General features: G+C 45.8%; 1 protein-coding gene across 1 annotated transcript in view; it reads left to right on the top strand.

Annotated features, from left to right (window-relative positions):
* DNAJA2 (DnaJ heat shock protein family (Hsp40) member A2) overlaps window positions 1–1,254 on the top strand; it is a 123,375-nt gene extending 122,121 nt beyond the window's left edge. Inside the window, exon 9 of the mRNA XM_078669545.1 lies at window positions 196–1,254. Within this exon, the coding sequence (XP_078525671.1) occupies window positions 196–384 (189 nt within the window). The 3' untranslated portion in view covers window positions 385–1,254. The remainder of the gene's footprint in view (window positions 1–195) is intronic.
* Window positions 1,255–16,127: the final 14,873 nt, after the last annotated feature.

Here is a 16,127-nt window from a genome sequence, read left to right as displayed (position 1 = left end):
ATGTATTTACTTGTAGTTAAATTTTATTTTTGCAGATCAGAAGGATGAAAGTTAATTACAAGAAATTGATGATACTTAATACTAATAAACACATCATGCTAATTTACTGAATGGAAAATAAAACTTGCTATACATATATTCATGTTCACAAGCTAGCCCTGTCATGAGCTAAAGAATTTTGAATTATTTCCTCAGGAACTTGAGGATCTCTTGCCAGCTAGACCACAGTACCCCAGCGAAATTGGTGAAACAGAAGAAGTAGACCTTCAAGAGTTTGAAAGTGCTCGTGGATCAGGATCAGGCCAGAGACGTGAAGCCTACAATGATAGCTCCGATGAAGAAAGCAGTCACCATGGACCTGGTGTTCAGTGTGCCCATCAGTAAACATTTGGAAATGAGTTGCACAAAGGATTTTCTTTTCAAGTTTTGCCTGGTTTATGTTTCAACAATCCAGCTGGATTGTGTAAGAAATCCAGATGAACCAATGGACATCTCTGTTGCTGTATGTGTAACTTTTAAATTGGTTATATAGTATTTACAGAGTGTATAATTTAAACTAACCACAATGCTTACATCTTCAGTTTGAATGTTCTGTAGCAGAATAAAGCACTCAAAATGAAGACCCAAATCCCTCCTGGGTTTTAAGTTTCAGTCCTTGTTCCTGTGCTTTAATTTTACTGGTTCTCGTGTACATTTTAAGTTTCGTATTTTACATTGAAACTTCACTGTAAAATGTGTGTAAAATTTGTCCTGAAGCTTTGTATTTGGCCGCAATCGCATCAGCTGCTATAAAAATAGAATACTGAAATTCCTAGCTTGTATCTATGAGTTAGATGCATGCGAAGCGTGCTTTGCACACAAAGGGTGTAGAGCAGGATGGGGCAAGAAAGAGCACAGCAGGAGTTGTAAAGTTTGTTTTCTACCATCTTGTGACAGGTTCTTGAGATTAAGTAATAAAAGGCAGTTGGTGTGTTATTTCATTTTTCTTGTATTACATTTAAAATTGTTTCTTTAACTCCTGAAGTTATTTTGGCGAGGGCTGTGCTCTTTTTTTTCCTTGTCTCCACTGCAATGCCCAGCTTGGCTATTTGATGTTTTTCTTCTGAGGTTTAGAGGAGCACTGTTAAATGTTGTACAGGAAACGCTGCACTTGGAGGTCTAGGATGACTTAATAAGTCACCTTAGATTAAAGTATTCAATTTTTATGGAAAAATAAATAGTACACTATAATGCCGATTAAACTCTTCAATGATATTCCAAGATTTAATTTCTTTATTTGGATTGTTGTAGCGCATGCAGAGGTCTTATATTGTGCAGTAGTAAACCAAAGCAGAGTAGTGTGCCAAACTAATACATTGCCTATATTAAGATCTTTGTTGTGCTCAGAAAGCAGTGGGTAACATTTGCAGGGGGGGGGGGGGGGAGTTAGAATCAAGAATTGTCTGTATTTTGGGGTTTTCAGTGGGCTGGTGTTGATCTGTGTTTAGTTTTTAAGTTTGTGCAGTTCTTGGATACTCCTTAATTTGAAGGGGAATTGGTTGCACTGAATGGAAAAACGTTGAAGCAGATATTTTAAAGAGACATGCTGAAAATACTGGTGCAAACCGACTTTCTGGAGTTTTCTTTAAAGGTGTTAGTTTAACTGTTAGATTATAACAGAAGCTAGGATTACATATCCTTTTGGTTTCAAGTTATAATAAAACGTCAAAATGCAGAAGGTTCCACATGACAATGGCCCCATATTTGCTGGACCATACATTTTAGGGGGAAATTTCCCCTTGATCCACTTGCTAGCATTCGTAATGAATAAAAATTTATTCGCTATTGTGAAAGAACTTTTCAGTTCTATTACAGATACAGAGACCAGAATTATGCCTTCAACCTCCACTTTATTCTGCAACAGCAGCCATAACTAATAACAAAACATATGCTACATTTCCCAAAACTGCCAGGAAAAAGAATGTAGTTTGCAGCAACCAATTGCAAAATTCCATCAAATATGTAACTTCTGACGATAATCACCCTCTTTCTTCTCGCAACTTCATCCTTTCGGATTATGTCGGCAGAAAATATTTTTACATTTTTTTTACCACACCTCTGGCATACCACTGCAACAAAGTCAAAACAGTCATAGGAAAACAGTGATCCATCCCAAGAAACACAATCTTAGTACCATATATTCTAAATATGGTACTCTGTCAAACGATAGGGTGTTCCCCTTAAAATTCAGCTGCGCGATTCACTTGATGGGATAATCCTCATCTCAGTGTCCTTAATAGAACTGAAACTTTCCTTCGAAATAGGTCAATTTTTGTTTTGACGGACCCAGAGTGAAGCTATAGCTCCCACCAGGTTGATATAGAAGTGTTTGAACGTAGAGTCAGATGACCAGTCTGTTGCCTTCATAATATCTTGCTGATGAGCACCTACGGAGAAAACCGTGGAGGCCCACGTAGAATGGGGCCCATCGGATACCTCAATGCTGGTTTCCTGTATAGTCAGCCTCTCCCATCTTGCAATGGTACATGAAGAGACAGGAAGAAAAGTTATTATTTTTTTCCTCAGCAAATGCTACTGTTATGTTTCAAGTAATCTGATGTCCTCTGCTGTAGACTCGTAGGCCTTGCCACATCTTAGAAAACACAATTTTGTTAATCTTGAAAGCTCTGGTTAAGAAATGGCTTGAGTATTATCCTTATTGCATTTTGAAATCATGAAGGTGAATCAAGGCATGAATGTCTGGCACCCTTCTCCATGGAATCGAACACAGAAGACTGACCAGCTGACCTGTTAATTACTGCCTCAAAAAGTACTGGTTAGTCTGCCGAGACACACACTGATTCAACACTATTTACGTTCTGCAGGTGGCAACATGTCTGAGGTGGTGCAGACAGTCTGATCTGTCTCAGTAAATTATACACCACAAGGTGCTCCCCCTCTGCAACACCATCTGCCAGGACATGGCCTGCCAAAATAGTGGATCTGGAGGAGTTTACTGACCAGTAAGCTTTAACTGCCACATCCTGCTCAGAAATGGAGTTCAAGACGCGAATAAGCTCAGACCCACAGGAGATTCAAACTCTGTTCCAGATACCAAGCTCTTCGCCTTCAAGCAGACCTGTACCATTTGAGTGTACTGTCCCCCCCCATACACCCAGGTCATCATGATGAAGTCCTCCGCCATTCCCAAAATCCTCAGATCAGGGCTAGATTGTGAACCAAAAGCAGCCCTGGCAAATTTGGTTAGACTATTCCTTATATTACATGTACTGGGGAACATGCTCGACTACTGCAAGGGTTGTTTTTCAAAATAATTGCAAATGTGGTACGTTTTACTTGAGTTTTGTATTCTAGAACCTTGCCCACTCACTGAATGGAGACAGGCTGCATGGCTTAACGAATAAATAGTTGAATCATGAGGAGTGGTTGGATGAATTAATTCTAGAATGAATAGCAATGAATGAAAATTTGGCTAGATTGAACAAATGGGCTCAATGCAAGCCCATGTGAGCATGCTTTAATTTTAGCTTCTGCATTAAAACATAACCATCCCCAAACACTGCCACTGCCAATCCTTGTGAAACATCCATAGCCTTGATTGATTTAACAGTGCACTGATTTCGAGCCTAAAGAAATTAAACGCAAAGCTTTAAGCTTTGATCTAAAACTGGAGGTAGTAAGTGACAACCATGTAGTGGCTGAGTTGCACACCCTGAAATTGAAAACCATGCCTCAACCTCCGCTTCCATTTTACCACATTGTGTTGGTTCAAGCCAGTTAATTTTTTCACCATGACTCCTTAGTCTTCAGATGTGAGCATCTTTTAATACATTAGTTAGGGGTGTGCACTGCACAGAAGCAAAAGTCTGTTACTCCATCTCTAGTAATACCATAAGCCATGTATAGTGGTGGGTCAGAGACAACTGACTTTCCCCTTGGTTTACTACTTTAAATACTTTATTCGATTTCAAGAAATAAAATCATGAAATGAACAGAAAGAAACACATCATTGCAGTATACATCTGTTATTCATGTAACATAAAAGAATAGATATGTTTAATAAAAAGATATCCTGATTAAAACCATCAAAGAAAGACCTCTATGGCCAACACCCAAATAACCTTCCCTAGCACCCTGAGTTATAAACCCCCATAAGAAACCTTGACAAACAAGACATGTGTTGCTAAAAGTTAAAAGTATAAAAAGGCAGGTGCGACCTGATATAAATCAGTACTGAAAAATAGAGGTTTTAAAAGCTGGTGTCGGAGGGTTTTTATAAAAGGGGCAAATAAGTACAATGTGGGAAGTATCGCAAATTGAGAGCTGATCACAAGAACTTAAGGGCAGTTCAGCGTTCTTATTTCATGTTCTCTTAGGATAGAGCAGCTGAAGAAACGGACCCAACCTAAAGTAGGTCAATAAACAACACTGAAAATTTGCCATTTCAAGGAGAAGATAAGGCTCTGTCCTGGTAATGTTTTTACCATGACCAATTTCCTATATGCTGGTTTTGCTGAAGCTTCCCTCAGCTGCCACCCTGAGAAGAAAGGTCCTGCCTCAACCAGACAATGTCTTGTTTGATGATACTATGTGGGTTAGTGTATCAGGGGGCCCTGTCTCTTAGAAAACCCAACCCCAATACCTGAATGGTGGGTCGCTGACTCTACGAATCTCCCCTCTCTTCACTTATCCCAGAGCGAGCGGAACACAGACACGGGACCGCTCTGGACAACACACAGAGACTCAGAAGGAAACTGCTCCTTTAACTGGGCATACTCTGAGTTCGAGACCCCGCCCCTGGATGACGCAGGCCCAACTGGGTTGGACAAGGAGGAAGGACCAGGATCAGTATGTGACGACACAGAGGAGGACGCTAGAGTGGTGTTTCGGGAACGCGAGAGGAGCGGAGAAGAAGTGAACCACGAAACGGAGACCGGAGAGAGAAGAAAGGGAGGAATTGAAGTGCCAGGAGGCTGCCGTCAACACGAGCCGCCCAGCCACACTTATGGAGGGGTGTGGCTCAGTCAGGTACGGCAGCGTGTGTCAAGGTGGGTGGGCAGGTGGGGAGACGCCGCTAACCGCTAGATCGACTGAGTGAAGATATAGCGCCTGTAAAGCACTAATTGTACATACTCCGCTTCACTTCCTTTCCAAAACTTATCCTACCCGACCTTATCACCCTTCCCTCACTGTCTTGCACTGGCCAACAGAGTGTAATAACCCCCTTTATATACACTTGAACAGCGGTGATCCCTCACTCCTTGGTTCCCAATTGGGCATTGTACATAAAGGATTGTTGCCTGACGGCCAGTCTTATTTCTCTCCTGCATGTGCTACGGTGGAGAAACCCAGGCAAATCAGACGGGAGTAGGCCATTTGAGGAAAAACTCTCTGGAAGACAAACCCCGGGTACAGCTGCAACAATAGACCCAGCTAGAAGTTCCCGGGTAAAACTTAATACAAAGAAAAAGAAGACCTTAATAAAAATAAAGCCTTATTTACCTTGGTCCAGTCTCCGGTCCCTTCTTACTACCCCGCCACAGTTAGAAAATAACTCCGGTATCCCATGTGCTCTAAGGTTTTCCTTGATATAAACCAACCAGGGAATATTGTGCCTAGTGTCCATCTTCATACAATTTGAAATAACTAGCCTATTGAGACTTAATTCTCCCTTCAGCCAGACAGCACACCACAACAGGAGGGGTCACAACCGAAAAGAATCAGTAATATACCTTTTTCCTACCTCTTCATGCAGGGGTATTTTGCATCACCGCTAAGAGGGCCCTGGAATAGTTACACTCTGCCATCGATATGGAGCCTAAATTCAAGTAACTCCAAACCTCACAACCAAAAGTGGAGATTGGGATACACTTAGCTTTGTAGATCTCCAGCATAGTTTTCAATGGCTTTTGGCCCAGTCGGGAAGAGAAATCATTTACTCCAGCACACACCCTCTTTAAACTTCCAATGTTCGGTTTTTTAATAGGGGTTGTCAGTTAAGTCTGGAATCTATTAAAATTCCTAGATAGGTACAATTACCAGCCTTACTTAGAATCTGGCCCTGCACTGAGAAAGTGGCACTTTTTGTGTTTTTTCGGCCCCAAGAACTTCACGTGATTTTTTTAATAATAATTGGTAAATAATCCCAGACTGTCCATGAAATCAATGAAAAGTTCTAAAAGCGTCTGCAGACTTCTGGCAATGCGGGCAATTAAAACCACATAGTCTACATATAAAAGCTGGAAGCAATATGCCCCTGCCTCTTGGGACATTTAAGCCCTGTACAGAAAGTACCCTCTAGGCGATTAACGTACAAAATAAAAAGAAAGTAGGCCAAAATACAACCCTGCCGGACCCCTGTTCGAAGTGCTTTGTGCAGTCCCCTTTACCACTGTAATGGACTGAGGCCATCAAACCACGGTGTAGGTCCCTGTGAAAATCCACCAGACACCGATCCACTCCCATGGACCTCCGTTCCACCCAGAGCTTGTCCCTATTGACCCTATCAGAGGTGTAGCGGAGGTCCATGAAGGCAAGATGTAGGGAACCCTTTTTGCTTCTAATATATTCGTTGATTATTATAAGATGGAGGTTAAGATTCTGTGCCACAGTGCCCCTCCCCGAGGGAAACCTATATTGAATGTCAGACGCGATGTGTTCCTCAGCCCAATGAGTTAATCCCTTCTGTATGACCCTTCCTATGATCTTGACCTCACAGGCTCAACATCAATTAGAGATGGTCCGTTAACAGGAAGGGTCATTCCTTCCCCACCCCCGTTATTGAACATGGGCACAATGATAGAATGGTCGCAAGCCTCTGGTAGGGGGCTACTCTTGGGAGCATTAATGTGTAGGGTGAGGAGAGGGGGGGCAGAGACCCACAAAGGATTTAAACAGTTCCCTGGAACCCTATTTGCCCTGGGGCCTTTCCTACTGGCAAGGACGCAATAGCAGCTCTAATCTCCTCCCACTGTAGTGTTAATTTGTTGCTTTGGCCAGGGACAAAATCGAGGTAAGTCTTCCTCCTGATATAAAGCTGAAAAATGGTTCTCCTAAGCCTCTTTGGTTCACTAATAAGTTTGTTGTGCTGGCAACTTATATATTATAGGAGGCAAGGGCTGTGCCTCGCCGGCCAAGACCCGTCACCCTATTTAGCTGCAGCTAGCTATTTCTGAACTTGAATGTGCTACAACTGCGAGTGAAATACTGACCCTGCCTTGCAGCATATTGTGCTCCACGCTATGGGTATTCTACGAATTGCAGGCTTGAAAAACTCGAATCCACAACTCGCAGGGTCTCTTCTGGCTACACACGTCTGGACATGAAGAACGTGCATGACTTGGAGGAGACTCGAGTTGCCAGCGGGAGCCTTTGTGCTCCCTGTAGTGACCGGAGGACCGGCCCACACTTTACGCCAGACGCAGCCGTTCCATTAGTCTAATCCTGGGGAAATTAATGTTCGCCTAGTGGACATAGTGATCATATCCCCCATAGATATCCAAAAACAGCATTAAGCAGAAAGTGTATTCATTGAAAGAATCAAAGCAAACTGCATAATAAACAATGAGGTAGAGTATGTACTCATCTGCTTCTGGAGCAGCTAAGAAAGATAGTCAAGAGTTAACCTAATTGATGATGGTCTGTGGTCTTGACACAGAATCTAAAATAGTTTCACCAGAAGTTACATTTGCAACTCAGTTTTTTTTATTCTTTTGTTTCCATCGGTAGTTTAAGTATAAATTTGGTGCTTAACCCCTCTACTGTGCCTGCGATTTTGCGGAAGTGCGGCACTTCCGCAAAACGGGCGGGGCCGCGTCGGCCATTGGGCGACGGCCGCACCAGCGAGGTAGCGTTGCCGTCAGCCAATGGCCGGCGGCAGCATGGAAGGGGTTAAACAGACCAGTCCCAATTTGAAAATGATCTGCCAAGTGCATTTTGGTAAATAGTTTCCTTATTCTTGGACTTAAAATGGAATCTATAAAATGACTGTTCATGTTCAAGCAAAAGGTTATTTTCACCACGGTGCTGTCGAATGTCACTGAGGAATGGATAACGAAGCAGTTTTATTTTTACAATACAAGCGCAGCTCTCGCCATTTAGATAATTGATTATATTATTCAGATGCCATAAGTAGCACACCTGAGATGGAACGAGTGGTTGCGTGGAGTGTGTGTGTGTGTGAGGGGAGGGGGGTTTGTTGGGTGTTACTTGTGTGCCTGAATTGTCAAAAGTGCTGTTGAATATTGATGTCCTATCTTTTTTTTGGGGGGGGGAAATATATTTTTATTGCAGAAATCATTCATACATTTAAGCCGGTTAACAATTATATAAACATCGTTTGTGATCGATGAAACAATAATATTCATAATACACAGCCATTTAGCCCACAACCCGGGGGTTGGGCGGCGTGAATCAGATATGTAGTATGTATGTGTGTGTGTATATCACATAATCATGAACATGTCCGGCCCACAAAGAATAGTATCTGCTTTTCTTTAACTCCCAATTACCCAACATACAAACCCCAACAACCCCTGGGAGCCAATACTTGCGCAAGCACCACCCAACCCGAGTCTCCCGCTCCCGTGTCCTGTGTCCCTTGTATCAGTCCAAGACAACGTAGCTCCACAGTTACAGTAATCAGCTTGATCTCAGGTGCATTCATCCTCCCAGCCAGTCCCTGATAGCAGGGATCTCCTTACCCGGTGGTCAGCTCCCCCCACCCTCCTAATCCCTCCCCCCTTACTTGAATGGTGGTGTGGGTGTTTATATAAGCACTCAATATTCGTAACGGTAATAGCAATGAGCTAACGTAATTACGCGTTCTATGTAGTAGTCACATGGACGTGGAGCTCACTCCTCTTCTTCCATCAACTGTTGGTCCTTCAAAGACTGGACCAGTGCTTCCCAGGGTCGAGCTGCTTCCAACGCTTTATCATTACCCGATCGGGTAGCCTGTCGGAGCCTCACTACACTCTCGCAGCTGGCCTATTTACAGAGTTCCCTTCTCCAGCGCCCAAAAGATGGCCCCTCCGTTGCCTTCCAATGCCAGGTAATTTCACGTTTAGCCAGCAGGAGCCCTAAGTCAATAAATTTGCTGGTGACCTTGGTCTTGGCCGTATGCGGAAACCAGTGTAGCAGGCAGGTGGCCATGTCATAATCCAGTTGTCTGTCTGTGATCGTATTTAGGAGTTCCCCCACTTCCTCCCAGTAACCGCCCATACGCAGACAGAACCATAACATGTGGTCTAGCTCAGCACCGTCCTCCCTACATCTTGGGCACGCCGCATTCTGGGCCTGAAAGTACTTTCGGATCTTCCCCGGTGTTAAATAGGCCCTATGCAGCACAAAGAATTGTATCAGTTGGAGACGAGCATTTCTAGAGCCCTTCCACGCCCGTTTGAGGATCTGTCCCCAAGCGGCTTCCGGTATCTCCCTTCCTATGCTTTCCTCCCATTTCACTTTAAGAGTATCTAAGGGTAGTATGCCCTCCCGAAGTAGCCTAGACTGGAGGCACGTTACCGCTTTGATCGTGCCCGCCGCCATCACAGTATATTGGCAAGCAAGGGTGACCTCCGGCTCCATTTTCCCCGTTCTCCAGTGCTTTTGAATCGCGGTCGTGACCGCAGCATGAAGCAGGAAGTCCCCCTCTGGGAGCCCAAACAGGTCTCCCACCACCTGGACGCCCATACAGGTCTCCCACCACCTGGACGCCCATCTGTTCCCAATTCGCCAGCGGCGACCAATCCCCGCCATGCGGCAGCGCCGTCAACATTCCCAGTGGAATTTCCGGCACGTATGGGTGCGGGGTCCCTGCTTTCCGCTGCATTCTGTTCCAGCAAAGTCTGAGGGTTCGTTCTTCCCCCGTCAAGTCCTGCTGGTCGAGCCTTTGCTGCAGGACTATATAGGCCTGTACATGACGTGGGATGCCCCTCCCCCAGTCACTCTCCGGGCCCCGATATTCCCATGCTATGTTTTGCGTCAAAATCTGCAGTTGGGCCGCCAGGTAATAAAGTTCAAAATCCGGCACCGCCAGGCCACCCTCCACTCTGGGCCTCATCAATGTCGCCAGGGTTATTCGAAGTCTAACACTACCCCAGATGAAACCCACCATCAACGATCTCAGTTCCCAAAATATCCTTGGCGGAAGCCAGATCGGCAGTGTACGGAAATAATATAACAGCCTGGGAAGTGCCACCATCTTAAGCAACGCCACCCTGCCCATCACCGACAGAGGAAGCGTTGCCCAGAACTCCATACAACCTTTCAAAGTTCTGACACACCTGCATATGTTACCCTCCAGCAAGTTTTGGTCCGTGTGGTAAATCCGGACCCCCAGATAGGTGATGCACGTCGGTTCCCATTTAATGGGTCCCAGCGTCACAGGCAGACCACGCCGCATCGGAAAGATGCACGTCTTAGTCCAGTTCACCTGGAGACCAGAGACTCTCCCAAAACTGGACAACATAGCAGTCGCCCCCTGCAGATCTACCTCAGCCTCCCGGAGAAAGAGGAGCAGATCATCCGCATACAGGGAGATGTAGTGGTGATCACCCAGATGCAGCAGTCCCCTATACATCCTCCCCAACCTTGCCTGTGCCGCCAAAGGCTCGATCGCCAGTGCAAACAGTGGCGATAATGAGCACCCCTGTCTTGTGCCTCTCATGATTGGATATTGGTCAGAGATCACCTCGCCCAGCTTCACTCTAGCTGTGGCCGAGGAGTATAACACCCTTGTCCATTTCACGAACCTGTCACCCAATCCAAAGCGGACCAGGACCCTGCAGAGAAACCCCCACTCCAGACTATCAAAGGCTTTCTCAATGTCGACAGAGAGCACCGCTGCGGAACTCTCATCGCTCTGATTGTCCGCCATGATCCAAAGAAATCGGCGGATATTCGTAGCCGTGCATCTCTTGGGAATAAAGATTGATGTCCTATCTTGTGGTATGATTCCAGAGGAAAATGGAAACTGTTGTCTTAATCACGGTTTGCATGTTTGTCCTGCTAAATCCTTACTTGTGAAACACAAATCTGGAATCATTCTATCTTTTTACATTTGTGCTGCTGGGTGAGGACCAGATATGTGCTTACGTCATGGTGTTTCCTGGGAGCTGTGTTGTAGTGAGGTTTTTGTAATCCCAGGACTCTTTCTGTGCACTTTTTACCTTTCAAAGTTGCCAAGATCTGTAACTGGCACTTTCTCCCCCAATTCGCAAACGTCCGTTCCAAAATGTGATGTTAATTTGATACCTTCTGCGCAACTCCCACATGTCCAGGATGAACTGCATGGATAGCAGGCAACATTGGAACTCCTGGTCTGTAACATATGATGGTTATTTCTGTTTATAATATATTCTGTGTGAAGTGCCAATACTTGGAAACTTCCTCAATAGGCAGTGTCAGCTTTTGAAATGTGGCCGGCCATTGGACTTTACAATCAGAAATGTTACTTTAACTAAATTAAGAGTATCTTGTTCCTTGTGTCCTTAAGTGGACTATGTTTCTACATACGACATGGTGGAAGTTGCCACACTTCGTTATGACAAATGTTCTTAAAACAGAATAGGATGAATAGGGCACCCCTAAACCTTTAGTTAATCCTCCTTAGCTGCAGAAGTCTTTCCAGAGCCCAAAGACAACATTGACTCTTTGATCAAGCAAAAAGCTCTTTTCAATACAAATCCTTTTACTTTTTGGGGCATTGGTAGGAACAGTCCTCCTACAAACGGTTGAGAAACAGAGAATTATGGCAAATCGTTGACCTGTCCCTCAGTAAGGAACAACAGTTTACCAGGTTTTCATAGTGTGCCTGACTTTTTCCATTATGAACTTTAAGAAGATACAAATGCTGCGATTGACGTTACCATATATGTGGTTATGTTCTTAGTGAATGGAATAAACTTCCTTGCGAAATGAGACTGAATGAAAGATCTTTCATAGTACACTGTGAAGTAAATCCGGTGCATGTTCATCAGGCTGCCTTGGTGTTTGTACGTCAGTCTGAGAAAATCTCCCCAAACTAAGTACCTGCTAATTGAATAGAAACGTTTCATGTTTAAATATGTGGAATTTGGTCGTTTAAATTTTGACACTTTTAGAACATTTTAAAACTTTGGCAGCTAATCTCAGTGTTTCGTTTTGATTTAGGAAAATGTTATGCAGACAGGCAATCCTTTCTCTGAGGGGTTCATGGCTTTATCAGATACCAGCCGGTCATTCAGACTGTTTCGACCGGCCCTCGCAGTCTTTCAGTCAGACAGAACTGCACTGTAATCCCCTATGGCTGGCGTTTCTGCAGTTGGGATTACAATGCTGGTTTCCCACAGCCTTTCTGTGCTGGCCTTCTGTTAAAGTGACTTTGTGGGCCCCTAGCAGGGCCTCCATGGTCTACGTTTGGTGGTCGAGGGAGTACCTAGGGTATACCACTGCAAAACCCTGCACTGTGGTAGGCACCATGGGGTGCCTTCCGCAGGGTTTTTACACCCCCCCCACACACACCCATTTCTCTATAGGAGCCTGTATTATGGCTGGTTTACGGCTGTGACACAAGCTTCCATAAAGAAAAGGGAGTATGCGACCAAACTGTGTTCGGTCGCATGGTAATCAGGCGGTCGGAAACTCTAACCGGAGGTCTGTCTGTCCCGAGTCCGAGACTGTGTCTGTCAGAGGCAACTCAGGCTGACATTGTAATAAGCCTGCGGGTTAGAAATGGGATTCCTGCTTGGCTGAGGTACACACCCAGGCCAGGCAGGAACCACCATTCTAGTTAGAGTAAGCTAGTTACACACTAAAAGATAACTTATGCTCACCCTCTGGTAGCTTGGCAAAGAGAAGTCTTATCTAAAGAGGCAATGTGTAAAGTATGTGTGCAACACACAGTAACAAAATGAATACACAACAAAGACTCCTTGCAGGTTTAGAAAAATAGAAAATAATTGTCTGCGTAAAGCAAGACCAAAACAGACAAAAAGCTTATCCGTAGAAGTCGAGATGAATTTTTGAAGATGAAATGCAAAAACAGTGTTTAGAAGTCACAAGCGGTCATAACGTTACTTGAGGTTGGGAGGGATTGGTGTCAACCAAAGTTCCGGCTGACCACAATGGGGAGGACAAGCTGGCTACAGAACCCATGCACGTCCTGCTGAGAAAGTACCTTGGACGGAGCAAAGTGATGCTGAGGGCTCGCTGCATCTAGCTTTTCCATGCAGTCGGGTCACTGTGCCGTCGTCTAGCTTTGCTGAGGTCATCAAGCCACGCTGGGCATCATCTGGCCGTACAGGTGGTTTGTGTACATGCAGGACACTATCTATTGAAGTGTCAGACCCTCCCATTCCTCCCTGTCCAAGACGACCAATCAGAATGCTGATGAGCCTCACCTTCCTGTGTTTGTGGTTATCTAGAAAGAATGCACGAAGTGTAGCTGTCGCCCACCACAGACTTGTATTGGAGACAGACTGTTGGGCACATAGAGCAGTAAGTGCAGAGAGGAACAAGTTACTTACCTTCGGTAACGCTTTTTCTGGTAGATACAGTATCTGTCTGTGGATTCCTCACCTTGTGAATATCCCCCTGCGTCAGCAATGTTCGGAAAACTCTTTTGTAACACACCGGCGTGGACGACGTCACAGGAGCACGGCATCGCGCGCGACTCCGGCTGACGTCATCGACTCCTTATTAGGCCTACGTCGGTGTGATGACATCATTTCCGCCCTTTTTTTCCGTGCCTTCAAAGCACCCGGACAAACCAATGACAGTAGAGATGCATACATACAGTCTACATAGTGCATACAACTCAAAACTGCACACATAGTGCGTAGCAAAGGTATGAAAAACCCAATATATATACAAATATAAATATACATAAAAATACACAAACTCAGGTATAGCAGAGTGGACAATGGGGAGGCGGGTGAATCAGTGAGGAATCCACAGGCAGATACTGTATCTACAAGAAAAAGCGTTACCGAAGGTAAGTAACTTGTTCTTCTGATAGATACATCTGCCAGTGGATTCCTCACCTTGTGAATAGAGTCCCACAGCAGTCCCCTCTCCCGGAGGAGGGTGTCCACTCTGCTATACCAAGAAATCCTGGAGGACAGAGCGCGCAAAGTGGCCGTCCCTCCTCACCTCGGTATCCAAGCAGTAATGCTTCGCGAAAGTGTGGAGGGAGGCCCAAGTCGCGGCTCTGCAAATATCCTCAACAGGTACACCCCTAGACAAAGCAGAAGTAGCAGACTTTGCTCTAGTAGAGTGAGCTCTTATACCCTCAGGAGGGTCCTTACCCGCCAGGGAGTAGCAGATCTTGATGCATAATATTATCCATCTTGAAAGAGTGCGCTTGTGCACATCTTCCTTTCCTGCAGCCAGCAAATCCAACGAACAGCTGGTCATCCAACCTGAACTCCCTTGTCCTGTCCAGGTAGAAGCTCACCGCCCTCTTAGGGTCCAAGCGATGAAGTCTCTCCTCCTCCTTGGAAGGGTGGGGGGGGGGGGGAGGATAGAAGGTAGGAAGGGTAATAGACTGCCCCAAATGGAAAGGAGTTACCACCTTAGGCAGAAAAGCAGCCCTGGTCCTGAGAACCATTCTATCAGCATGAATGGTCAAGAACGGTGGCTTGGAGCTAAGAGCTTGAAGCTCGCTTACCCTCCTTGCCGAGGTAATTGCGACCAGGAAGACCGTTTTGAAAGACAAAAGTCTCAAGGGACATGAGTGTAAAGGTTCAAAAGGCTAACCCATCAAGAACGTAAGAACAAGGTTCAAGTCCCATTGAGGTACAATAAAAGGTGTAGGAGGAAATTTATTGGTAAGGTCCTTAATGAAACGTAATACAATCGGAGATTTAAACAAATAGGGCTGGTCAGGCAAACAAAGGAAAGCCGATAAGGCCGACAAATAACCTTTGATAGATGCCACTGCAAAACCCTGCTGGGCCAAGGAAAGTGCAAATTGAAGAATATTGGACAAACTAGCCCTTAAAGGGTCAATGGACTTCTCCCCACACCAAGCAACACATTTAGACCACCTATAAGAATAAATGGACTTGGTGGAATCACGCCTGGCTGAGAAGATGACATCCACCACATTGTGCGGGAGAGAAAAAGAACTCTGGTTGCCCCGTTCAATCTCCAGGCATGAAGGTGTAAGGTCTGGAGGTGGGGGTGTAGAACCTGCCCCTCCATCTGGGAGAGGAGGTCTGCCCTGTGAGGGAGACGGAGCGGCGAGCACGAGGAGAGGTGGAGAAGATCTGTGTACCACACCCTTCTTGGCCAATCCGGGGCTATCAATATAACTTGGGCCCGGTCTTGGCGAATCTTCCTCAGAACCCGAGGAATCAATGGTATGGGAGGAAATGCGTAAAGGAGTTGCGAATCCCAACTCAACTGAAGCGCGTCTCCCAGAGCTCCTTGCAGTTGAAACTGGAGACTGCAGAACGGCGGGCAGTGAGCATTCTCGTGAGTGGCAAACAGGTCCTCCTGAGGAGTTCCCCACGTCCGGAAGACGTGACGAACCACCTCTGGGTGAAGCCTCCACTCGTGGTCGGCCGAGAACTGGCGACTGAGACTGACTGCACGTACGTTCAGAACCCTGGCCAGACGATTTGCCATTAGACAAATCTGATGGTCCTGAACCCAGGACCAGAGACGCAGAGCCTCTCTGCAGAGACACCGCGACCCCACTCCTCCCTGCTTGTTGACATACCACATCGCGGTGGTGTTGTCCGTCAGGACCTGAACCGACCGACCGCAAAGGGAAGGGAGGAAGGCCTTGAGTGCTAAACGTATGGCCCGCAATTCCATAAGGTTGATGTGAAGCAACCTTTCCTCTGGAGACCAAAGACCCTTGACCTGCAGTTCCCCCAGATGAGCACCCCACCCTAGAGTGGATGCATCCGTTATCACTGTGGCCACCGATGGAGGCAGCTGGAAAGGCTTTCCTTGAGACAGATTGCCTTCCACGCCCCAAAACAGATCCGCCGCAGTTTCTCTGGAGATCCTCACTGACTCCGTGAGATCGCCGTTGTGCTGATACCACTGCCTGCGGAGGCATCACTGGAGTGCCCTCATGTGCCAGCGTGCATGGTTGACCAACAGAATGCAAGAAGCCATCAGACCGAGCAGACGAA

This window comes from Lissotriton helveticus, chromosome 12, assembly GCF_964261635.1.
Source record: "Lissotriton helveticus chromosome 12, aLisHel1.1, whole genome shotgun sequence".
Classification (NCBI taxonomy): Eukaryota; Metazoa; Chordata; class Amphibia; order Caudata; family Salamandridae; genus Lissotriton; species Lissotriton helveticus.
Note: the sequence above shows the minus strand (reverse complement) of the source record. Positions and strands in the feature narration are given on the sequence as shown.